Source organism: Purpureocillium takamizusanense, chromosome 4 (genome assembly GCF_022605165.1).
Source record: "Purpureocillium takamizusanense chromosome 4, complete sequence".
NCBI lineage: Eukaryota > Fungi > Ascomycota > Sordariomycetes > Hypocreales > Ophiocordycipitaceae > Purpureocillium > Purpureocillium takamizusanense.
The window spans coordinates 2,134,281-2,157,870 of NC_063071.1; the positions used below are offsets into that span (position 1 = coordinate 2,134,281).

Below are 23,590 nucleotides of genomic sequence, written 5' to 3' on the forward strand. Positions count from 1 at the left end.
GTGGCCACTTACACCACGGCGGCGTTCACGTCGTGCTGCTGAGTCGTCGCGTCACAATGTGGCCATCGGCGCATCTAATCAGCCCACCAGCCCGCGATGCTGGGCGTGTGTGTTCCCCGTTCAGAGTACGGAGTCGACGAGCTAAACTCGTCGACCATGCTCCCACGGCACGCGGGACGTGACATGCAAGCCGCCAGTCTCCCTTCCCCATGGCCGAGTAATCTCTGGTGTGTTTGAAGGCTTGACCCATTTCCGCCGCGAGATTTTGGCAAATAGACGCATGACAGATACAGCACCGCACCAAATCCTGCCATCATCAATCGGTCGATGCCGGGCCGACTGCAAGGCGTACTGGTGGCTGTCGTGCCGCTGAGCGTGAGATTCGATAGAACAGGTTCGTGGCTTCGGGCCTCGACGCCCAGATCCGCTGTGCCGCACCAACCGACTGAGGAAGCCTGTAGGGCCCCTTAGGGACCTGGGCAGATGAGCCCCGCGAACCTTCGGCAATAAGCCGGCGTCTGGAGCCGCCCGAGACAGTCTCTTCAGCGTTGGGGGTTTGTGGAAACCCTGACTACTTTGTGCGGACGACTCGAATCATACAGTATCGCAGCTACCTTTTGACAACTGGGTGGGGGCGATTGATAGCTCGCATCTCCCATGATACGGAGATGAGAGCGGATCTCACGAGGCAAAGGAAATCCTGATGCGAAGCGTTGAGATGGCGGCGCGGCTAGTCGCCATGGCGCGCCGTGGCCAGCCTTCGAGCCGCCGTGGCACGTTAAACAGGCGCGGGGGGCCATCTTGGGCCTGCGCCTTTTCCCACTGTCATTTCGACTCACAGTCGACACGAAGAGTTTTGCCGATGGTGGCTTGGATGCCCGCTCTGGTGGTTCGCTAGGCGTCAGGTTCTTGACGGTGCATCCGCACGGCACAGAGCTCCAGCTTGTTCTGGAGGTAACGTTCAATGCCCAGAATTCCAATCCCCTGGGCCGGCCATTGCCCAACTCGGACACGGGGCCGGGCCTGGAGAACATCGCGCTTGTCACATGCCTCTCGGTCGCCCATGGGCTGGTGCACCGGAGACATATTGGCCCATCGATCAAGTGTGTGAGTCCAGATGCGTTGATGGGCTTTCCTGCGGCCCCATGCGCCCCAAGCCAACCCATCATCAGGTATGTAAGGGAACTGGCCTGCAGAAGTCTGCCGTCGGTGTGGCGGAGACGACGATGGGGTGGGAGCGAACCCGTCCACCAACCTTGCGCGCCCGCCCACCAACTGTGCCGATCGACACATTGACAGGCGAGGCATGTGTGCTGAATGCCGGGCCTAGACCCATTGGAGACTCGCCTGGGCGTCTGAGATGAAGATGTGACATGTCCGGAGCCGGCAGCGAACACTGATCTCCAACAACGACGAGAAGATGCGTGCATAGTCCCCAGACAGCAGGCATCCGTGTCTGCTGCGCTCGCCTCCGCAACACCGCGACAGATCGCCGGGCCAGGTTTCGACATGCGGCATGTGTCTGCCTACCTGCCCAGGCTGTGTTCGATGCCATGCCGACGAGGGGCGCTTCAGTGACCTCCGCCTGCCCGCTGATTCGTTACCGACGGCTTGTTTCGGCCCTCATCTTGCGCGCAGCCTTTTCGCTGTGATTACCACAAACGGCTCGAGGCGCATGCAACAGGAGCCCTTCCCTTGTCATCAATCCAATTCCAGCCTCTGTCACAGGCGGGCGCATGAGCAACGGCGACCGGCCGCTGCTCGGGTGATGTGCTCGTTCGTATTGTGCAGCCTGATGCATATCCTCCGCCTCGGGGCAGGACAGAAACAGAGCCCACAGCAGCGCTGTCGGCAGACGCGTAGGAAAGCGTCGCGTGAACATTTGCCTTACTTTCTTGACTGCCGAGTGGCCTGTCCATGCGGCTTCATGCCGCGGCCGAAACCTTCTCTCGACGTCGTCTCGGGCCAAGCCCACCCTCCGGGACCGAGGTGGCCAGTGACGGGAGCGAGGGGATTGGATTGCGGTCTACGCAAAAGCCGCCTAGAGCACGTCAGGCATTGGGGCCCGGGGGCGTCCGGTCAGCACCAACACGGCGTGTCCCGAGTGAGCGCCCCTCGCCGGTTCTCGCGCCCAGCCCGTGCAAGAGACCACGTTACACACGCTTCTCCCCGACGATCCCCGGTACATGGGATCTGGATGTGCACTGGTCGCTTCATGGGCCTCAGCGTTCGACAGCTTCCCCCTAAAAATAGACTCATTTTCGTGTGACGAGCGATCCGTCAGCCACGTTGTTGGAGATCGCGTCCTCCATGACAATGTTCGGATTGTCGCAAGCCAGCCGGTTGAGCAACATGGCTTCTGGAGTCTCGACCATAATCGTCGGTCGCTATGCTGCGGGCCAACATGCCATTTCCCCAGAAGACTTACTTGACTCGGGATTCTGACTTGACGACCTTCCGGATTCCTATCGCGCAATGTCGTCCATGGCGGCTCCCTGCAGTTGCGCATTGGACTGTGTGCTTCGCCCAACTCTCGTTTAACGAAATGGGACAAAGCCAGTCCCGGCACCTCGTGATTTTACGACAGTCTTCCCTTGCCGATTTGTGGACTTTCTATCAGCCTGTGCTGGTTCCGCCCTCGGTGTTGCTTGGCTATCATGGCGCCGCCCAATTGGCCGGGACTAATAAACCATGGGTGGCCCGGAGATGGGTCCGTATCGGGCAACGGATGACCGGGGGGTTTCTGTGGTCTCAGACCGTGGGCCGGCCAAGCCAACGCGTCTGCTCAGCATCGCATCAGTGGGGCTGTTGCTTCGATAGTCGGGAGCTGAGATGCCCTCGCACCTTTGCCACGGGAGAAAAAAAAGACAGGGGAGAAACGCAAGGAGAGAGACACACGAGGCTGCTCGGCCGAAAAGGCAGCGGCCAGTCCCATTCCCCTAGCAAGAGCAAGGTCAGCAATCGCCCCGGTGCACCATGGATCCTCATGTGCTTGCTGCCAGCGTCTACTTTCTTCGATACTGATACCGCTGCCAACCAATTATTAGTACGGAGTAGTGTCATTTGAATTCTCTCGGGTCGATAGGCGCAGGAGCTGCTGACTCGGCGCCATTTTCATGGTTCCAACCATTTGTTGGCACAACTGGATGCGCCTCGGCGTACTCTGACGACCCATGTAGTGATGAGTCTGCCAACGTGTGAAAGCGGTCATGAGCAGTTTCAGGTCGCCCCCGGCCAGACCGAACTGGCCGATCTTATTGTGGCATGCCCAGCCCATTGTTGCGCCCTCGGGACTGCAACGGCAGTCGACTCCCGTGGCGCTGGAAAAAGTCGGGCACCAGTCGGCATTCTGGCTTTGCCAGAGTCAGGTGGCACTGACGCGAGCCCCAGATTGCCAGGTCCCAAATTTATCCGCCACATGCCGTTAGGTGCCGCGGCTTTTAGAGGAGCTTCTTCAGCCACATGGGCCGGGGCTCGGCCCTGGTGGGCCAGTCTGTCATTTCGCAGGTCTCTCTTGATCCGCTTCCATCTCTCCCCCAAGCGAACTCCGTCGAAGCCTCTTGCCTAGATGCCGACGCTGCATTGCCGGCAGCGCGTGCGAAGACAGTCTTTGTCTGCATCCATGCAAGCTGGGAGCCACATCACTGCCGGTTGGAAGGCATGGATGTGTTGTCCCACCCCCACCGGCTCTGGCTTTTCGATAACCGGACCCTTCTGGAGTGTGTGGGGAGTGGTTGGTCCCATCTGTGCGTCGAGGGACTGTGCGTGTTGCTCACCCCGGGCCCGGCAGGCAGGCCAGGGCCACGCCTGAACCATCCGACGGACCTGACGTAACGTGTCGGTAGTCGCCTGAGTCTTGTCGGCTCCAGAGGCACTCGGCCGTCGCATCCGCAGACCTCTTTGCCTCCGATTGGGCTGCCTGGACAACCCTCCTGCGACACGGTGACCCAATAATGACCTCGTTCCAGCCGGCCGCAGTTCTTGCGATGGCACTTCGCGCAGCTGCCTCGTCGCATTCGCAGGCCAGCAGCGTAGAAAGCGTCCTGTTCAGATCGACCAAGGGGAGCGCAAGAGCGCCTCCATCATGTCGCCACAGCCAAGACTGGAGTGAGGCAGCCTGTAAGCAATGTTGCTCCCCACACGCTCGCCGCGGGGTGCAGGGTGCAGCGATGGTGAAGAGGCGCGCCTTGTTTGCCTGTCGGATCCGAGGGCCCCGCGGCCTCGGATATCTCGAAAATGGTTCCATCTCCCGCTGGAAGGCACTCCACAAAGACCACATTTGTTCGATTTCGTAGGCCTCTTCGCCACGCCAGGCCTTGCCCCGTGGACCAGGGGTGCCTGGCGGCGGACAATCTATTGGGTTCCAACGTCTAGAGAGGATCCGGCAGCATCCTGGCGGCAAATTCGTCCCCAGAAATGTCGCTGCACCAAAGAATAGCCCGCCCAGATCAGTTCAGCAGCCCCCACGTCGTGGCCTGTGACAAGGGGCGCCTCTCACCTTCAGCGAGGGATGGAGGCGCTGAAGCCACTACCGGGCCCCTGGCGCGTCATCCGCAGCACCTAGCAGTCAGCAGCGTTGTCCCCCGTCCAGGGGCGTCAGATAGTTCGACGCACGCGGCCCAATCTGGGAGTCTCGAATACGGTAAGCGAGCATGTTGCCGACTCAGGTTGAGCATGGTCAGGGCCTTGTTTGGCTCACCAGAAGCTCCAGGATATCCCGCAAGAGCCAGCCAGCTGTGTTGAGCAGGTACCGAGCTGTGCACAGGCCACCTCTGAAATCGCCATGCTATCTTCAACTCGAACGCCGTAGTCTCCGGAATTGGGACATTCAACGATCTGTCCCGTTCCGAGTCCCGCTCCCTGCAATCGTTGCGTACCCGTCGGTGCTTTGGCCTCTGAGAGGAGGCGTTGACAATTTACCACGCTCGCAAAATCCCTTTGAGCGACAACAGCATCAGCCGATTCACCGTCTCTTGCTGCGCCCTGGTGCTGCCCTTTCTGGGTAGGAACCGTCTTCGTTGCCAGCCGGAGAGGTGCCCCGCCCAACGACCCGGAACCTTTTGCTGCACCGAGGGCATGCTAGGTTTTAACGGTGCGGTGTTGTTGTTGTTGTTGTAGTACGTAGTCGTACCACTACTAGCAGTACGTATACTCATCGAACGTATGTATGTGTACGTACGAGGGGCCCCTTGGTCTCTGCAAAGGTACCTAACTGCTTGCTGGGAAATGTCGTCGAGTAATGGATGTAACAACAGGAGCTGGAACAGGAGAGCGCGCCGTGGTTGAACGCAGCTGCATGGTCGCCGTCCCCCTTCCCTTCACCGTGGGCCATTTCGTGTGTCGTGCCCTCCGCTGTGACCTAATCGCTGTGCCGCCTCGCAGGCCACGGTCCGCTGCGAGTGCAACCGTGATCCCAGAGGGCCGGATGACCTGCCGAACGTATCCTGCTAGCGCTCCGAATACCCTGTCCCCGTGGTCAGACACTTGGACCCTTGTAGCCCTTGCACCCGTGGCCCATGACTTCAGTCTTGTCGCAAGAGGCAGGCCACCAGGTACTTTTGGGCCGTCTCACAAGACGCGCGCTCCCGAGGTACTTGGCCAAGCCTCAGGCCAAGTAGTGTGGGAAGGCCGCCTGGAACTGAATCTAAGGCCAACGTGAACTCTGTGCCTAAATCAGTCGCTGGCGAATCCGCGCCAATTCCGCCCCTTCGATGGCCACATCCCCGATCGTCTACTCCTCTTTGCCTGCCGAGTAAGCGCCTCATGAACGCTGCCAGCCATGAAGCACACATTTGCGCGTCAGCAGCCGGCAACTCAGCAGGCCCCTCACTTGCTCGCACCCGCGGCCCCTAGAAAGCGATAGCCCTAAGGGCTCAAGGCCGAATGGCGCCGGCTCGGCGGCCGCCCAGCACCGTGGCCCGTTCGCCTCTTGCCGCCATACTCCTGATCGGTGTCCTGGAGCAAAAGTGATAGTTTAGTCCAATCGTCAACGATCGTTTGCTGCCCGCCACCGAATGTCCATGGGGCCGCTGTGCGCTCCCGCCCGGCGGCGTATTTCTGCATACATACGACGCCTGTCTCTGGCAGGTTGCGGCGAGTCAGACATCGTTTCGTCAGTCCTGCGCGCGACTGTCGCGTAGATCTGGCACAGCGAAGCCACCAAGCAGGCGCCGTGCCCTCCCGGGCGAGCTGTCCATGATGGAATGCGTTTGTGCGGCTGGATAACTAGGTCGAGACACACTTCTTGAGGCTAGCCCCACGCCCCCCTCGTTGGACCTGGTCGTCGCTTCGTCCTTCGCCGACTGGGGTCTCGTCGAACACCTCCACTTCCTGGACACCCCTCCCCCCACCATCCGGGAGTGTCTTGTCATCCGTTGTTAAGCCAACACCCACCAAATGGCCGTTGTATCAATCCCACTTGAAGTCGCCCATTTCGCGTATGCCGTCGCTGCCGACAAGCCACCATCTTTGAAGCGCTTCTAGCGTCCGGATGTCATCTCATGGGGACAGGGGGCGCGCCACTGAGGGTAAATGCACGTGTTCTGCAGCCACCAGCGCAGGCGGTACTCGCATACTGCCGGCCGCCCGTCAGATTGCCTTCTGGACCTTGTTGTCATGGGCCAAGCCCTGCCCAGCGTGTTGGTGCTTTGTACCTGCGGCGTCGTCTTGGATCCTCGGTGTATTTCTCTTCTGGGCCCTTGTTAGTTCACTTACCACCTCCCTCCCAACTATCCTTCAAAAGCGACGCTTTCCCGACTCCACGACTTTCACACCCTGCTCTGCGATCTTGGAATCTTCCTCTGGTCCGTTTTCCTAGGCCATAGACCTTGTGAGTGGGTACTCGACAGCTCTGCGAAGGGAGAGACGACATTCTTCCAAGCCCGAGCTTGAGGGCCTCGCAGCAACATCGACCGCCGTCCACCGACGTTTGCGCCGTCTCCCGAGTGGGACATGCCATCTCACCATTCTTGACACAACCTTTTCGCTTTCCCAATGAGTGCCTTAACAAGCCTAGATTCCCGACAACGCCTGGTACCTCCGGATAGCCCGCCTGAGCTGGCGAGCCCCGGTGCAACATCTATCTCCTCCCGGTCATCACCTTCTACAGAGCAGGCCTGGGCTTCTCACGCCTCAGCCTCCCTTCCGATGGCCAACTATGACAAGGGGCCGGCTGGCGATGTCTCGGCAGGAGCTGCTGTATCGGAGAAGGGCCAGGATCGGAGAGATTCAGCGGGCCAGGGTGCTCCGCGCCAGCAGCTTCCGTCCTTGAGCAGCCTCTTTGGACCACCGTCCTCCTTGCGATCGCTTCGCACGCCGACCGACCGTGACGGCGCCTACCCGTCACACTCTCCTCTCGACAGGCCTCGGGCCTCACCTGGTATTGCCAGCGGCAGTCTCAACTCGTACTTCCCCGCAACTTCGTCGCCCCCCGTTTCGCAGCCCCGCAGCACCTACGATGTAAGGTATGATGCGGAGAGGCAAGGCTTGCATTCGCTTGCTCGAACGTTTTCCACACCACGCTCGCCAAACTATCGCGATCATGCGCGTTCCGACGTTGATGGTAGGAAGTGGTCGATCACCCATGACGCGGGCAGACATGAGTACTCCCTGGGATCACGCGATGTGTCGTTCCGATCTCCTGGCGACCTAGCGCGGGGACACTTTCCTGCATCGAAGGAGTCTGGGCTCGAATTTTCCGAGTCGAGGACCATTCACAGCAGCTCGAATCCGCCGCCCACTCCGAGCAGCACCGTGACGTCGGAGGGCATGCCATCGAAGGATGGGCTAGGCCCTAAGATCTGGACTGGAACCCATTTTCTTCCACGTTTCGTCCGAGCGGCAGAAGTGCCAGGCGAGGGCTTGTGCTATTTTTATGACGATGGCAGCCACTGCAAGACGGTTATCGACGGTGAAGCTGTGAACGCTCACTGGGGAGTGACCAAGGCTGGGAAGCCCCGCAAGAGGTTGGCGATCGCCTGCGTCACCTGCCGAGAAAAGAAGATCAAGTGCGATCCCGACTATCCACGATGTGTTCAATGTGAGAAGTTTGGACGAGTCTGCAAGTTCAAGAACGCGTAAGGACAACTCCCGAGCAGCCGCTCCCGGACGTGCGAGGCTGGAAATGCTGACACAGCGATAGACCGAGGGGTGGACACAACACATCTCCGTCGACACCTCCCGCTGAGCTTGACGATGCGCACAGGCTTAGTGGGCGCTCACGGCACCATGACGGAAGGATATCCGAGAGTGAATCCAGCCCCCCTGTATCCCCTCGAGCAGAGAATACTCCGGATGGTGGCTATAACAAGCGCCTTAAGATTGGTCCCGAGTCGTACGTCCCGAACGGCGAGCCCCTCATGGCCTCGTCCCGGCCCCTAGATCACTCGAAGGCGGCACCGCAAGCGCTGCATCGGCCTCCTCCGGAGCTTCTACCGCGAATTCCCGACGAAGTCCTCGCCCGTGCTTGGAGCACGGATCCTTACGGGTCCGATCCCGAATCCATTAGTGCCGTGCTCACTCAGTTCTTTGGGCAAGTCGACAACACCATGATTATGCGATTCTTCCCTGAGAAGATCTTCCGAACCTGGGTTTGCTGCCCTCCTCGCGAGAAGACTGCCGAGGACCTAATGGTCCTGTATAGCGTGTTGGCCATTGGTGTCACACTTTCGGGCGGTCCAAAGCACATCGCCTATGAGTACGCACAGGTGGCATACTTTGCACAGAAAACGACGACTACTGCGTGTCTACAGCTCGTCCAAAGCCGAATACTTCTCGCGGTGTATCACATCTCGACGTCACGGCCCCGTGAAGCTGCCGAGCTCATCTCGTCTGCTGCGGCGACGGCAGCGTGTTTGCAGCTCAACCGTGAGCTGGAGAAGCCGAGGGACGAGTTGTTGTCGACCTATCCTTTTGGAATGAACGGGATCGGCTACCGCGAGGCTCGACGCCGGACTATGTGGTCGTTATTCATGTTGGAACGGCTGAACACGCTGCTCCCCGATCGTCCGATCATGATACACGCCGAGGATATATATGTCCGGTTACCAGTCGATTCTGAGAGCTTTGAGAAGCAGGTTGAGGCCGTAGTGCCAATGTTCGACCCGGACGAGTCGATCGTTTCCAAGCTTGCAGAAAGGTCGTCGGAGATCACGGGCTATCTTGTCGAGATGTCGCACATTTGGTCCACCTCTCAGGCGGCTATTTCCCGGCTCGCGAGTCGGACTGCAGCGTCAGAAGCAGACCTGGCTAGGTCCCAAATGATCTTCCGGAGGGCTCGAGAATGGAACAATTCGCTGCCCTCTAGGCTGATGTTTGGCGGCTCGAATCTAGAGTCGGCAGCATTTTCCGGAAAAGTGGGATCCTTCCTGACCATGCACCTTCTGTATCACCACACGGTGATGGGATTGAACCGTTACCACCTTGGAGCCGCTCGCCTCCCGGCCGACAGTCGAACCAAATACCTTCAAGAGTGCCGGGAGCATGCCACAGCCATCCTCGACATGACCAACTGTCTCGACCGCATTCTTCGTGTTCGACCGACGATCTTGAGCACTCCGCCACCCGCCATGTCTATGGCCATAACTGTGGCAGTAGACGTCCTGACGGCGAGCGGTTCCATGGCGTCTATCAACGAACTGATTCAAAGTATCCGGGTGGCCAAGACTGCTGTCGACAGCATGGCCAAGGTCTGGGAACACTCGCTTGTCGCTAAGGAGGCCATCGATCAGAGGTTGCAGAAGTTGACGCAAATCTACCACAACCAGGGCTCGCGGCCGAGCAGCCCGACGGAGGGATATCGGGTGGTGCACAGCGGCGAGGAGCCTCTCGACCCGAGGCGGCTCGAGTGGCTCATCCCGGAGCCCATTGAGAAACCTTATCCCATGGATATGGACATCGTATATTCCACGCTTGCTTGAGCATGTATATATAGCTTCCGCAACAAGCGTCCGATGCTTGCGGAGGTTTGTGTTTGGATTATGTTTTTTCCTTGTCTTGCCTGGATATCATTGTCAATGCATGGCTTGGCGTTTTGACGGCCCTGGCATGAACAGCTGGGCTCAATCGGAGGCCTCTTGTTTCTTTCCTTTCCAAAGCATGAATTGTACGAACCAGAGAGACGTCAGGACATCATGGATGGACGCGAAATGATCTTTTCTCTTTCTTTCCCGCGGTTATGTCATGAAGTAGGAGGACGCAGGAGTGGGGGATCGAGAACTTATGCAGCTCGTTTGGGCAGTTGTCGTTCAATGGTGACACTGAGACAAGGCCGTACTCCGTAGAAGAGGGGCCATTAAGCCGGGCGGCGATCGCCTCGACAAAAGGGAACAGAAATGATTATTCTCTGCGAAGGAAGACTGCCGTGACAGATTTCAGTCGAAGCCTTGTAAGTCGAGGAAGTCGGACCACGGTATCACTGTGGCTGTTGTTTCATCGCCCCTGCCATAGTGGGGTGTGCCGGCTGGACCAATCAGTCCACGTGATGCGTCCGAATGTGGTTCAAGGTGTTCCCGCTCCTGTTGGCTAGATTAGCTTAAGTCATCATCCGCACTCACGATGTCTTTCTGAGATGCTTCGGACATCCATCACGACAGCCCAGCCCACTGCTCGGCGTCGCCAGCGCAGTAACCCTCGTTGAGCGACAGAAAACACGATGACTGAATAGCCCAAGAATGGCGTTCCCCGATAAGCCTACGGCGCACCTGCTAGGGTCCAATGGTGAGTGGATGATTACAGTCGTAGGATTCGCCCAGTGAGCGCAGCTAAGAGGTTCGCGCGTGATAGGACCCGTGCACGCTTTGGCTTACTCTGCGTCTCCGGGGACCTACATCTTGACGGGCTCTGCAGACCGGACGATCCGCCTGTACAATCCGTTCCCGAGCACCACCGTACCCGAGGTCCGGTCCACAGCCAAGCCCGCTATCCCTCAGGGCCGCCTCATCCAGACGTACGCGGCTCACGGGTACGAGGTCCTAAGCATTGATGTCGCGAGGGACAATGAGCGCTTCGCATCCGGGGGCGGAGACCGGTCCGTCTTCCTATGGGATGTGGCCACGGCCGTGACAACGCGGCGCTTCGGCGGCAACGCGCAGGGCCACTCGGCGAGGATCAATTGCGTGAGCTTCGCCGGCGATGGGGACTCGCTCGTCGTCAGTGGCGGGTTCGACACCACGGTCCGCATGTGGGACACCAAGAGCAATAGCTTCAAGCCTATCCAGGTGCTCGATGAGGCGCGGGACAGCATCACGTCGCTGCTGGTGCATGGGCCTGAAGTCGTGGTGGGCAGCGTCGATGGCCGCGTCAGGAGCTACGACATTCGGATGGGGCGCTGCACCACCGATGTGCTGGGTACGAGCGTGACTAGTCTTAACATGACTAGAGACGGGCGGACCATGCTGGTTAGCACCTTGGATAGCAAGCTGCGGCTGATGGACCGCGACAAGGGGACGTGTCTCAGGACCTACTCAAACCCGGGCTGGAAGAACGAGGAGCTTCGCGTCCAGTCTCTCCTTGGCGGGAAGGAAAAGTATGTCGTTGCGGGCGACGAGATGACTGCGGAACCAAACGCAAATGGCGAGGGGAGGGTATGGGCTTGGGACCTCATCTCTGGTAAGCTGGTTGCCAAGGTCACGGTCCCTTGGGGCCCGCAAGGGTTTGAGCAGAGGAAGAGGGTAGTCGGGAGGGATGGCAAGGAAAAGCCGCGAAGCAACATCATCAGCTGCATGGCATGGCGGGATGACGGCTGGGGCGATCAATACTGCGTCGGAGGCACGTCTGGTGTCGTAACGGTATTCGGTGCATTATGATATGTGCCTCAAGCAGATATATGGTCTACGCCAACATCAAGACGCTCCTTCGTCAAGATACCCCCTGTCTATATGTCCCAATACATGGCGCTGCGACGAGACGTCTCTGGACGGCGACGCTTTGAACACAGCCAAGTTCGCCTTCGCGCCATTGAACACCAAAATCGACAATGCTCTTAACATACCAATGCGAAGCGCATTCATTTAGATGCAGCTTTCGATAGACCACCAAGACCTCGCACATTATGACTCTCGGGGGCTATGGCGCACCGATGGGTCTTTTGCTTGCAAAGAACAACAACGAACCATTCAACCCATGCCAACGTACTTGAACCAATTTGGTCTACAATCTTCCCGATGGAGCCAGGCCTCGCCGTCCGTGAGGCGGCCGGTGACGCAGCCCTTACATTTGGGCGAGTTGGGGCAGTTGAAGAAGGGGATGTGCTGGTAGCCGATGTCGCGGAACCTGTGTCTTGTCAGCGGCAGGCAATGGCCATATTTCCATCGCGTACGCACCAGTGCACCTTGCTCGCGTCTTCCCAAAGACCGAGAGCTATGCTGTGTACAGGAGCATCGCCCCAGCGTTCGTAAAAGAAGCCACCCGCACGGTCCAGGTGGTTGAAGTAGTCGTCATAGACCTGGCTCCTCCAGAAGTCCATGTCCGCCACCTCAAAGTTGCTCCAGAAGTGACAGGTCGAGTATCCCTGAGCCTTCTTGTTGTGATCGGGTCTCCGGATATCGTCAGTGAGCCACTTGAGGGCACTGTTCTCGTGAACCGCGTGGTGGGGATTGTCGGCGAGGAACTTGACTGTTTCGGGCCACAATGTCGGCAGCGTCTTGGGGTCATCATAGAGCGAGATGGTGAAGCCGTAGGTCTTATTGTTGTCGTACATGTAGGCGAAGACGTCATAGTCGACATCGCAGAAGAAATGTACTTTGGGCTCGACGCGCCAGTAGTACCGAATGTCTTTCAGGGCGGGGTGCTTGTAGAACATGCCACTGTTCCATCGGCACATCTGATGATAGGATATTTTTTTGGCATACTGGACGCCAGACTCGGCAAGGACAGAAGTGGATTCGTCGTATATAGCATCATCGATCCAAGACGGCGTGGACCAGTGGTCTTTGGGAATGAGTTCTGCGACCCTGTAAGCATCTGCACCTGAGCGCGGCTAAACTTAGACGTATGGGCGTACCGTAGTTGCACTTGGCCTTGGTGACGGCCTGCGTCTTTGTCTTGAATTCGTCCGAAAAGGGTTCGTCGTTGAAAAAGGTCCATGGGTAGTTGAACTTGTGGTTCCACGTTCGCTCGAGATCCACCATTGACTGCACCATATCATCGACCTCGCTGTTTCGGACCAGCGCCAGCAGAGTCGCGGGAATGCGGGCGCTGTCCTCGGCGTCGGGTGCGTATTTTTCGGAGACGCGGCGGAGGACGCCTTCGGGTTCACCGGTGGCTAGACAGAGCGTTGTGTCAGCGGGGGACTGAAGACGGGCGCAAGGGTAGCTCACGATCCAAGTTGGGGTCGCGCTCGAAGTTTTGATACCGTGCGCCGGGGCCCCGTATCAACCCATCGGGCTTGAAGATCTGGTAGAGGAAGAAGCACCAAACGACGGCGGCGAGGATGAGCAGAGCCCGGACGGGCCGCGCAATCGCCATGGCGACGTTGGATCCGCAGCGCGGGCCTCCGTTGGGGGCGTGCAAGAGCTGGCAATCGCAGTACCTCGGACGGTCATGGACAGGGTGGCGAAGAGCAGGGACGAGGCTGATCGAGGTGCCGGAACTGCCGTCGATTTTTCGGGGGCGCAATGGCCTGGGTATGATGGAAAGGTTTGAACACGCCAGCCTTTGGATGTGTCGCAGCGGGCATGGTCAACGGAAAGCGAGATGTACGTAGTGCCCGAAAGCGACGAGTGATAGGGGGGCAAGACCGAGTTCCACAAAATAAATGACGATCAATTGATGCCAGCCAATGTGGGGTGGTCAGGGGCGCCAGGATGCATTGGAAGAGTCCATCCTGGATCCGGCACACGCGCCGCCCAGACGCGCCCGCCAGGGGACGGGAGCCCTGGAACTTCTGACGCGACAGAGGGGGAGGAGTGCCCTCAAGCCCTGTAACTCACGGTAACTTAGCACCTCAACAGAGTTAGCACATGCATCGCACTCCAATTGAACGTCCATACCAAGTACCTTACTGGTAGCCCTTCCGCCGACAACAGCAAGCACGCGTCAATCCAAGAAAGATGGAAGCCTCGCCATGGCGTTTGCTGCACGACTCGCGCCCCTGACCGAGGATCTCGTCCAGTCCCTGACGCAGCTATCACCACAGGTTGGTGCTATTCACGGCCGTCGCAATTGCCATGACACATCGGCCATGCTAACTCGCTGGACAACAGACAGACCCCAAGCGCTTCAGCGCAACCCGAGATGCCGCCCTTCGGGCCCTCAAGTCCCATTCATTTCTTCGCACGAACCAATTCGAAGTCGAGCGCAGTCTGGAGGGCTTGGAGGAGCGGTTTCGTGTGAACCACCGCGATGGCTTAGCCGATGCTCTGCGGCAACGACGAGAGGCTCTGAGCGAGCACCCTTCCGAGCGGCATCCAGAGATCCTGTCCTTGCTCTTGGAGCTCTCCGATCAGCCAACTTTCAAGGCAAAGCTAAGCCATGTCCGAGCGCTCGGGCAAGATGACCAAGAGGCAGCCGTGCCGCTACGTTGGGAGGATCTCGCTAAAGAGGATGGATGGGACCAGGACGGCGACCTATGGAAAACGATAAGCTACAGCGACGATTCAGCTGAGGAAGAGTACGAGGAAGAATCGTCAGAAGAGTCTGACGCGACGACCATCCCGAACGGTAGCGATGCGGTTGGACGACTCGCACACGATTTCATCATCCACTCTGAGGACAACAAAGCACTGGAGGCGGTCCAACGATCGCAGGCATGGAGAACCATGACATCACCGGATACCGGCGGACGGCCACAAACATTTGCCACAGCCGAGTCCCAAGTCGTGCGGGAGGTGTTGTTTATGCTCCAAGGCTTGGACAGCACGCTCTTTGACCACAAAAGCTCTACCGTCATGGCCTTTCAGTTGGGGAATTTGGCATGGGAGACGCATAGGGCGCTGATGAATACTTTCTCAACATACGGCCACCAGCTTCGCATCCTACGTGCATTTGCTAGCCGTCCAGAGAGAGTTCCTCACCTGCAGGCGCTGCAAGACTGCATCTCCAGACGTCTTCAGGCCGTCGATGGCAAGCTGTCTGAAATTCAAGCGCGCCTAGCCTTGCCCCGAGACGAGGTCGTGATCAGCTTAATTTCCGTCCGGAGCGAGCTTCTACCGTGGTTACAGCCTCTCTTTGCGTTGTCCAGCATCATCACCCAAATTCAGGGCGGATCACGGACGGAGACCTTTCGCTATCTGGAACTTATGTTTGACGAGACGGGTATAGCCCAGCTAACGGGGAAGCTCGAGACATACCAGTTTCTCGCCAAAGTCTTCGTCGAGTGTTTCAACGTCTATCTTAGACCAATACGTCAGTGGATGGACCAGGGCACGCTACTCCCGGGAAACGAGGTGTTCTTCATAACAGAACCTGCCAGCGACGTGTCAATGTGCGATACCTGGCAGGACCGGTTTGAACTGCGCAAGCTCGCAGACGGGTCGCTGCATGCGCCCAAATTCCTCAAACCAGCTGTGAATAGGATATACAACGCTGGAAAGAACATTGTCGTTCTGCGACTGCTCGGCAAGCAGAGCGCAGCGCTGCCTTCGCAGATGGAAGCCGAGCCACCGCTCGACTACGGCGCCATCTGCCCTCCAGGATTCGAGCTGGCTCCGTTTGCAGACATGTTTGGCGCAGCCTTCAACCGATGGATCCAGAGCAAGTATCGCAAGACTTCGACGACATTGAAAAACGCCTTGTTTAGCGACTGGGGTCTGGGCTCCTCGCTCGACGCACTGCAAGCGCTGTTTCTCATGTCGGACGGTGCCGCGGCCGGGTCCTTTTGCGAGAACCTCTTCGCTAGGATGGATGCTACGACGGCCTGGCACGATCGATACGGCCTCACTGCTGCTGGTAGCGAGGCTTTCGCCTCGCTCTTGGACATCAATCGGCTGTCCATCAGCGTTGACGCGACCGGAAGACAAACTGCCATCAAGCAGGCCACGGGATCCGTTAAGCATTCATTACCGCACGTCCACATAAGCTACAAGCTGCCTTGGCCAGTACAAATGATTGTCACTAGCGATAGCATCGCCCACTACCAAACCGTCTTCACATTTCTCTTGCAGATCAAGCGGGCACTGCACGTACTCCACGCTCCAAAGATTCTGGACAACCTCCAGACGGACAGGCAGAAGTGGGATGAGCGTGCTCTGTTCTACTCGTCGCGGAGTAAGCTCCTCTGGTTCTGCACCACGCTGCAGACATACCTGGCGACGCTGGTGCTGGAACCGGTGTGGCAGAAGATGAGGCTCGACTTGAAAGCCGCGGAAGACCTGGACGGCATGATTGCCGTGCACGCGGCTGCGATGAAGCAGATCGTCGACGAGGCCTGTCTGGGGAGCAGGCTGGCTCCCATCCACGCGGCCGTACTCGATGTGTTGGACCTCGCCTTGATGCTAGAAGAAGGGCGGCGCAGCGCTGAGGCGACGGCGGCGTCGCAGCCTGGTGGTGGTGATGATGATGCTGTGACACAGGTGGCCGCGCTGCGAAGGGTGTCGGCCGACTTCGACAGGAACCTCCGGTTCATCACCGGGGGGTTGCGGAGCGTCGCGCGCGCGAGCAGCAGCGCCCAGTCGGCCAAGTGGGATACCTTGGCGGACATGCTGCAGACCGGAGAGCCAGCAGACGGCCATACATGATGACATGTAGGTAGTATAGCCGCAACGGACCCCCGAGATGATACCCCTTTTTCTTTCTTTTGCCTTTCTTTCTCTCATTACTCTTGAAACTGTCACTACCCCCGTGGTCGTAAACGCCGTGTGCCGTGTCGTGTGTCATGTCGTGCCCGCCCAAGCTCAGGCCCATGCCCTCCCTCCTCCCTGCCTCACCACCCGCTCCGCAGCCTCTCCGCGAGAAACTTCATAATGGGGAGCATCTCCTCCCTGTCGCGCGGCATCGCCACGTCCGCCCTCCTCCAGCGCACGACCCTCACGTCGCGGAACTCGCGCCGCACGTAGTCGCTCTGCTCCTCGTCCAGCTGGCACACCAGCGCGCTGGTGCGACACCTGTCGCGCGCCGAGCGTGTGCTCACCGTCGACGGCGGCAGAGGCCCGCCGATGGACACGACGCCCTTGAAGCTCCGCCTGTCCACGCCGTCGCCCGCGGCGCTGCCTCTGCTGCCGCCGCTACTGCTACTGCTGGTGGTGATGGTCGTCGTCGTAGCCGTAGTCACAGTGTTGGCGGTCACGTCGACGACCTCATTCTCCTTGGCCAGCGCCGCGGCCATGCCCAGCGCCAGCGACCCGCCCTGCCCGAACCCCAGGAGCAGCACGTCGGAGAGCTCCCACCCGCACCCGTCGACCAGCACGCCGCGCACCAGCCGCTCCATGACGAGGCGCGTCGCGCGCTCGAACCCCGGGTCGGCGTCGATGTCGCCCGTCGCGGGGTCGATGGACAAGTCGTCCCCCCAGTGGAAGTGCTGCTGGCCGCTCCCACTGCCACTCCCACTGCCACTCCCACTGCCACCACTGCCACCACCGCCACTGCTACGAGCATCAGCGTCGTCATCTGATAGGAGGCTGGGCGGCAGCACGGCCGTGCCGCGCACGGAAATGGCCAGCACGCCGGGGAGGTTGACGGCGCGGGCAAAGGACGCAAAGGGCGCCTCGCTGTCTCCGAGGCCGTGGAAGAGCACGAGCAAGGCCGTGGTGGACTCGCGCGGCGAGGGGAAGTGCAGCGCGTGCGGGAGCGTGGCCGCGAGGGGCGCGAAGTCGGCCTCGGTGGGTATCCGCGGCGGCATCTGTTCTTCGTGACGGCCGTGCCGGCTGTTGATCTGTTGTTGTGGTGGATGTCTGTTGCTTTTGCTGGTGCTTTTCCTTTTCGCTGCCTGTGTGAATTTATTTACCCGATGGTTGGATGCAGGTGACTGGGCTTGACATTTGGATGCGGCCAAAGTATAGGATGGGATGGACTGCCAATGGTCATATAAACTGTCGTTATGAGGAGGTTTGAATGAGGTGAGTTGCAACCGGAACGTTGTCGATGTGACAGCTTCGAGGTGGAGATGTGGGACCTGCAAGGACCTAGCACGAACTACATCCATGCCAAGTGAGAACCAGTTCAAAAATCCAAGTCACGAGCACCTCCGCATGGCCATTACGGTATTTGAAGCAGCATGTATTCCCCCCGTGTACAATCCAAAAGAAGAGACAAAAAACTCCTATATGGCCCCTCATGCATCAGTCAGTCGTCAGCTCATCGCCGCAGCCTTCCCTCCCCCTCTATAGCGCTCCGCGTCTTCACTCGAGACGGCCCGGGCTGCATCTGCTTCCACTCGCCGCCCGCCGTCCACGTCCCGGCCTTTGTGTAGTCCCCGCTTTCGCTGCCGCTCATGAGTGCGAACCTGAAGTACTCGGGCAGGTCTAACGTGCTATTTCGCGACCACATGAATTCCTTCTTCTCGTCCTCATCGCCAAAGTAAGAGCGGTATCGCTCTACGTCATTGACGAGAACGCTAATGCCATCGTACCGCTTCCCTTCGGGCACATCCCAGCTGAAGGTGATGTTGGAGAGCGCCGCGGAGCTGTTACCAAGATGGATGATTGGGTTGTGAATCGTCGGGAGCAGCGTGCCCTTCTGCGCGTCGCCTTGCAGCATGGCGTCCGTCTCCAAGAATGGACCGAAGCCCCACCGTGCGATGCCGTTGATGAACAGCCCGACAAGAAGGCCCTGGTACAAGAGCGACGGCCGCATTTGCATGCTGGTGCCAGGCAGCAACAGGAGCGCAAGCACAAAGTGGTGAATGCGTAGATTGAGCCCCGGCAGCAAGAGAGATATGGCGATGCCGAGCAGAAACACCAGGTAAAGCTTTATATACTTTCGAAACCGTGCCTCCATCCGGAAGAACCACACCTGGAATGCGACAATGACGATGAGGAGAATGATGATAATGGCCAATGCCGCCTTGGCACCAGGCTGCTGGTTCAAGTCATGCGCAGTGAGTCGTTGAATTGGGATGAAGTCAAGCGTATAGTTCGTCATGGCACCGACCCAGCAGCCTCCCAGCCACAGCACCGTCTTTTCGACCTGGGCCGTCAAACCGGTGAGCGTGCGGCGGACGCCCATTTTGTCGTATATGACCCATGACGTGAAAGCTGCAGGAATAAACTTGCCCAACACGTTTGAGAAGAGCGCAGTGACAGTCTTGGCCGTCGGTGGATCCAGTGCCATGCCGACGGTCCAGAAGATCCCGGTAAACACGGGGAAGAAGAAGAGCGCCGGCGAGGCCGTGAACAGCGACAACACAATGGTGAAGGTCAGCGAGATGCCGAAGAGCGACCACCGGGTGTCGCTGGATGAGCAGTCGACCCCAGGCAGGAACTGAAACGACAGCGGAAAGTACGAGTCGAAGCCGACACTCGTGAAGCCGTGACGCTGCGAAGCAACAAAGTTTTGCTGCCGACCGACGAGCTGCACAACGCCGCAGCCGCCTTGCTTGTTCGTGATGAGGCCTGCATGAATGGCCGAGCCGCAGATGAAGGAGTCGCCTCGGTACGTGGCGAGTTCGGGGTGCACGTCGTTGGACGGTCCACCGACGACAAGAGGCTGATATATGACCTCCTGGTCTCCCACGGCGCGCGGTTCGAGAACGAGGTACTTATCACAGCTCGCAGGGCAGCGAAACGCGAATCCGCTGTCGGCAAAAGGGCGACACTGGCTGCCGTCGATGCCGCATTCGTTGCCAGCGTCCCAGTACGCGGCGCCGCAGCCAATGGCTTGCGGCGCACCCCATCCCGCAATTTCGCTCACGATTGTCTCCCTGCGTTTGACCAGCACGAAGGCGATGAGCCATATCGAGAAGAAGAAGAAGAGCACCCAAGCGCGCTGCTTGCGCCGGGGGAGGAAGCGCTCGACGAGCCACAGCGGATACTCTTGTACGACGGGGAGCAAGGGTTTGATGCGATACGGCTGGGCGTTGGGGGGGCCTTTCGACCACTTGCGAACGGTCCTGATGATGCGGCGGACCGGGTATGGCACCCACTTCCAGCGCTTCCATGCATTCTCGTCTTGCACGAAGCGTGGCGTCGGGGGGTCGCTGTCGTCATCCTCGACGTGCAGGGTGTTGTCGCTGTCGAGTGGCGCATCGGGGTGATGGCGGTCGTCGGGATGGCTCGACGTCGGTGGATGCTGGGCATTGGCAGGCCCGCGCCCGCGCGGTGTTTCGCTGCTGCCTTCGATGCCGACATTGACGTCCTCATCGGTGCCGCCCGCGGCCTGGCGTCTTTCCGAATCAGTCATGAGAGGCTGGGTCTCTGCGCTGCTGTCGCCGTCGATTTCACCGTCATGGCGGTCGACCATGATGTCTGACAGACGGTGCTAGAAAGGACAGAAAGAGGAGGTGGACGCCAACACCGTAACACGAGCCAGCCAGCGGAGTCGGACGCTTGCGCGGACTTCGGGCGAGGGCGAGTGACAGATCAGCGCTAGGTCGGCGGCAACCGCACTGGGGGCGGGTCAAACGCTCACTGCTTCAACGTTGGGCCAGACGGACGCAGCGATTGCCGGGGCGGGGCGGGGGCCAACTGCAGCAGCAAGCAGGCGGGCGATGACAGGATGGCGGAGCCTCGTCGACGACTGCGAGGCGACTGAGAGAGCGAGAGATGCGCGGTCTGGCCGACCAAGTGGTGTCGCTCAAAAGAAGAGACAATAGCCTTGCGCGTCCGGGGGGGCAGGAACACAAAGTCAATCAATGCAAGCCTCCTTCCGCCGAGCGTCCCGGGCCCCGAGTACGCCAACGTTGACGGCCACCTGGCTGTTATTGGCCAGCGGCGACGGGCTCAGTGGAGGCGCGGCCGCACTGCAGGGGGCTCAGTGCTCCTCTCGTCGCCGGATCGAGCGCCGGGGCAGTGTCTCAGGCCGGGCCACGGCCGCGATTCAGGGTCCACCGGCTGATCATCGGCAGCACCTGCACCCACGACCGTCAGCCACGGGCTAGGGGCTGTAGCACTGCAGCACACCCTGTCCAGTGTCTGCGGGCAGCCATCACGAATCAGGCACAATGACACCGAAATTCTCACGAGGGACCGCAGCATAGGGCCTACCAGGGATCGACGACAACTCGCACATAGCCGCAACCACTTCTGCAGGCGCTCTGGCTTTTGGCTCTTTTCGAGACACTCGACTCTTGACCGCGTTGTGAGAAGAAACTGCAGAGAGCCACCAGCTCGCACTCCCGAGCCAAGCCAACATCCTCATCTGCTGAGACTGTCATCTCACACGCCCGATCGATATTGCACAGCTCACAGCCCGTTCACGCAAATCCTCGGTCATGCCACGATGACGGACGCTGAACCCCGAGATCCGCACGTCATGGCCGCTCGCAGAGTGTTTGAAATCCTAGGCTCAGCAGCCGCCGACGCCTGCACCGCTCGCCTGGGCCGCATGACCTTTGCTGGCAGACGCGTCATTGACACGCCAAATTTTACGGCCGTCACCTCGCGTGGCGCCATTCCTCATCTAACCCCGGATAATGTTGGAAAGCATACGTCTGTAGATGCGACATACATGGCTCTGGAAGACTGTGAGTGAGATGCCACACACCCCGGGGCGAGCATGAGTCTGACCCCCTTGGCTAGTCGTGGAGAAGAAAGAACCACCCATATACAAGACTCCGTCTGGTGATGCGGCTAGGCTGCACAGCTTCACTGCCATGCCCTCGGATAGGACGACCATCATGGGCGCAAGGCGCTGCCCGCCAGTGACGACGCCAATGGGCAACAGCGCCAAGTCAGTGACTCTCTTCACATCCACGGGCTTTTCCAGCGTCACGATACCGCAGTACGCCGCTGCCATTAAGGCGCTACGGCCGGATGTGGCTATTCCCTTGGCCGATGCGCTGCATACGAGTCCGACGCCCAACTCAAAGAAGCTCATCAAAATGGTGGAGCGCACCGAGGAATGGCTGGACGAGCTGCTGCAGCAACTCGGGCCCGGCCGCGACAAACCCGACGCTTTGGGAGTGTCCCTGTTTGCCCCGGTGCTCCCGGTCGAGCATCCCATCCAGTGGGACTATCTCCGGCACCTCGCCGAGGACGTGACGGACTCGCTGTCCGGGTTGGCCGTATACAACGTCGCCCTCTTGCCGGAGCTCGCCTGCTACAAACCCTTTGCATCTCTGCCGAAGCTTTCCCTGGATCCGCCCAAGACACCCCACGATATACTGCGCCAAATATCCCTCGGCGTCGACATGGTCACAGTGCCGTTCATAAACACAGTCTCAGATTCGGGAATCGCCCTCACTTTTACGTTTTCTCCACACACCGTCAGGACCAACGATCTTCTCCCGATGGGGGTGGACATGTGGTCTCCGGAGCACGCCACGGCGGTGACGCCCCTTGCTGACGGCTGCAAGTGCTATACCTGCACGCATCATCATCGTGCGTACCTGCATCACCTGCTTAATGCCAAGGAAATGCTGGGCTGGAACCTGCTCCAGGTTCACAACCACCACATTGTGCACCAGTTTTTTGCCGCCGTTCGCCAGTCTCTGGTGAACGGGGCCGCTGCCTTTGAGGAAGGGCGGCGGCTGTTCCTCGCGGCGTACGAGCCGGAGCTGCCAGAAGGAGCGGGCGAGCGGCCGCGGGCGCGGGGATATCACTTTAAGAGCGAGGCTGGGCAGGAGAGGCGAAACAAATCCAGCTGGAAGGACTTTGATGCGCAGACGACGAATGGAAGCATTGAGCCTGTAGTATAGGAGCATCGCTAGCATCAATCAGACATGCCATACCCTGGGTCTGGCAAGTACAACCACCATATCCAAGAGACGGAAGGGGTTGGGGCGCACTAAGAGCTGCACGTGGGAGTGACACACATTCTGGCTGACGTGAACCATTATGCGGGTATCGATGGATATCGTACGGATGCATGTCACCGCGCCACGATGCATCCTCTTGCCGCGCGGAGCGCGGGGGCGTGCAAGGAGCAAGCCGGCGGTCTGGAGCGGCGAGATGTTGCCGAGCCAGGTGGAGGGGGCGAGGCGTTGATGATGATGCGCGCAAAAGACAAGGCATGCGGGATAAAAGCATCTGTGGTTCGACATGGTAGCTTGCCTGGTGCTTCGACTATCGACTGGGCTGGATGGACGCGGGGGCTTCGGTGTGCGATTGGGAAGCCTGCCGGGGCGGTGCTCCTGATTCATCACTGTCTTGATCCGTCCCAATAGGTGATGGGAAGCCCACACGGCTCTGGTCTCTTGGGTCTGGAACTCGAGATTCTTGACATGCCAACGTGAAGGTGTCAAGCTACAATCGTACTTCGTATAGTGTAACTACTTACTCATGACATTGAGTAGGCTCGTTCGCCCCGTCTTTTCTCTGCTGACCCGTCGCAAAGCCTTCGCTCAACGCATAAGACTACCGAGTACGAAGTACAGTACCTACAGAACCGCACGGCACCGCATGTACGAGAGTCTGCGTATTGTGGACCGCGGCGGGAGAAAAGAGAGTGTCATTCATCAGTCCCGGCCCGTGGCCGAACTTTTGCATCAAGCTTCAAATGTAGCTTGAATAGAGGGTTCGCGGCGTCGCCCAATGGCGCGCCGGCATGTGCCCACGGGGCG

General features: G+C 59.2%; 7 protein-coding genes across 7 annotated transcripts; 4 read left to right on the forward strand and 3 right to left on the reverse strand.

Annotated features, from left to right (window-relative positions):
* Positions 1-6,452: 6,452 nt before the first annotated feature.
* JDV02_005291 (uncharacterized protein) lies at positions 6,453-10,437 on the forward strand. Its single transcript, XM_047986573.1, has 2 exons — positions 6,453-8,075; positions 8,141-10,437. Exons 1-2 carry the CDS (start codon positions 6,994-6,996, stop codon positions 9,915-9,917), a joined length of 2,859 nt encoding a protein of 952 aa, XP_047842555.1. The 5' UTR covers positions 6,453-6,993; the 3' UTR covers positions 9,918-10,437.
* A 119-nt stretch (positions 10,438-10,556) lies between these two features.
* Positions 10,557-11,919, forward strand: JDV02_005292 (uncharacterized protein). The gene is made up of 2 exons (XM_047986574.1): positions 10,557-10,716; positions 10,783-11,919. The coding sequence occupies exons 1-2, from the start codon at positions 10,671-10,673 to the stop codon at positions 11,802-11,804; spliced, it is 1,068 nt and encodes a 355-aa protein (XP_047842556.1). The 5' UTR covers positions 10,557-10,670; the 3' UTR covers positions 11,805-11,919.
* Positions 11,791-13,677, reverse strand: KTR4 (putative mannosyltransferase ktr4). Its single transcript, XM_047986575.1, has 4 exons — positions 13,317-13,677; positions 13,001-13,261; positions 12,321-12,942; positions 11,791-12,270 (listed from the first exon to the last, which is right to left on the reverse strand). Exons 1-4 carry the CDS (start codon positions 13,462-13,464, stop codon positions 12,114-12,116), a joined length of 1,188 nt encoding a protein of 395 aa, XP_047842557.1. The 5' UTR covers positions 13,465-13,677; the 3' UTR covers positions 11,791-12,113.
* Positions 13,678-13,968: 291 nt separating this feature from the next.
* Positions 13,969-16,735, forward strand: JDV02_005294 (uncharacterized protein). The gene is made up of 2 exons (XM_047986576.1): positions 13,969-14,134; positions 14,202-16,735. The coding sequence occupies exons 1-2, from the start codon at positions 14,063-14,065 to the stop codon at positions 16,671-16,673; spliced, it is 2,544 nt and encodes an 847-aa protein (XP_047842558.1). The 5' UTR covers positions 13,969-14,062; the 3' UTR covers positions 16,674-16,735.
* Positions 16,736-16,852: 117 nt separating this feature from the next.
* Positions 16,853-17,820, reverse strand: JDV02_005295 (uncharacterized protein). Its single transcript, XM_047986577.1, has one exon. It carries the CDS (start codon positions 17,771-17,773, stop codon positions 16,859-16,861), a length of 915 nt encoding a protein of 304 aa, XP_047842559.1. The 5' UTR covers positions 17,774-17,820; the 3' UTR covers positions 16,853-16,858.
* A 71-nt stretch (positions 17,821-17,891) lies between these two features.
* JDV02_005296 (uncharacterized protein) lies at positions 17,892-20,685 on the reverse strand. The gene is made up of 2 exons (XM_047986578.1): positions 20,500-20,685; positions 17,892-20,426 (listed from the first exon to the last, which is right to left on the reverse strand). Exon 2 carries the CDS (start codon positions 20,329-20,331, stop codon positions 18,229-18,231), a length of 2,103 nt encoding a protein of 700 aa, XP_047842560.1. The 5' UTR covers positions 20,332-20,426; positions 20,500-20,685; the 3' UTR covers positions 17,892-18,228.
* A 331-nt stretch (positions 20,686-21,016) lies between these two features.
* Positions 21,017-22,782, forward strand: JDV02_005297 (tRNA-guanosine(34) preQ(1) transglycosylase). Its single transcript, XM_047986579.1, has 2 exons — positions 21,017-21,553; positions 21,609-22,782. The coding sequence occupies exons 1-2, from the start codon at positions 21,310-21,312 to the stop codon at positions 22,724-22,726; spliced, it is 1,362 nt and encodes a 453-aa protein (XP_047842561.1). The 5' UTR covers positions 21,017-21,309; the 3' UTR covers positions 22,727-22,782.
* Positions 22,783-23,590: the final 808 nt, after the last annotated feature.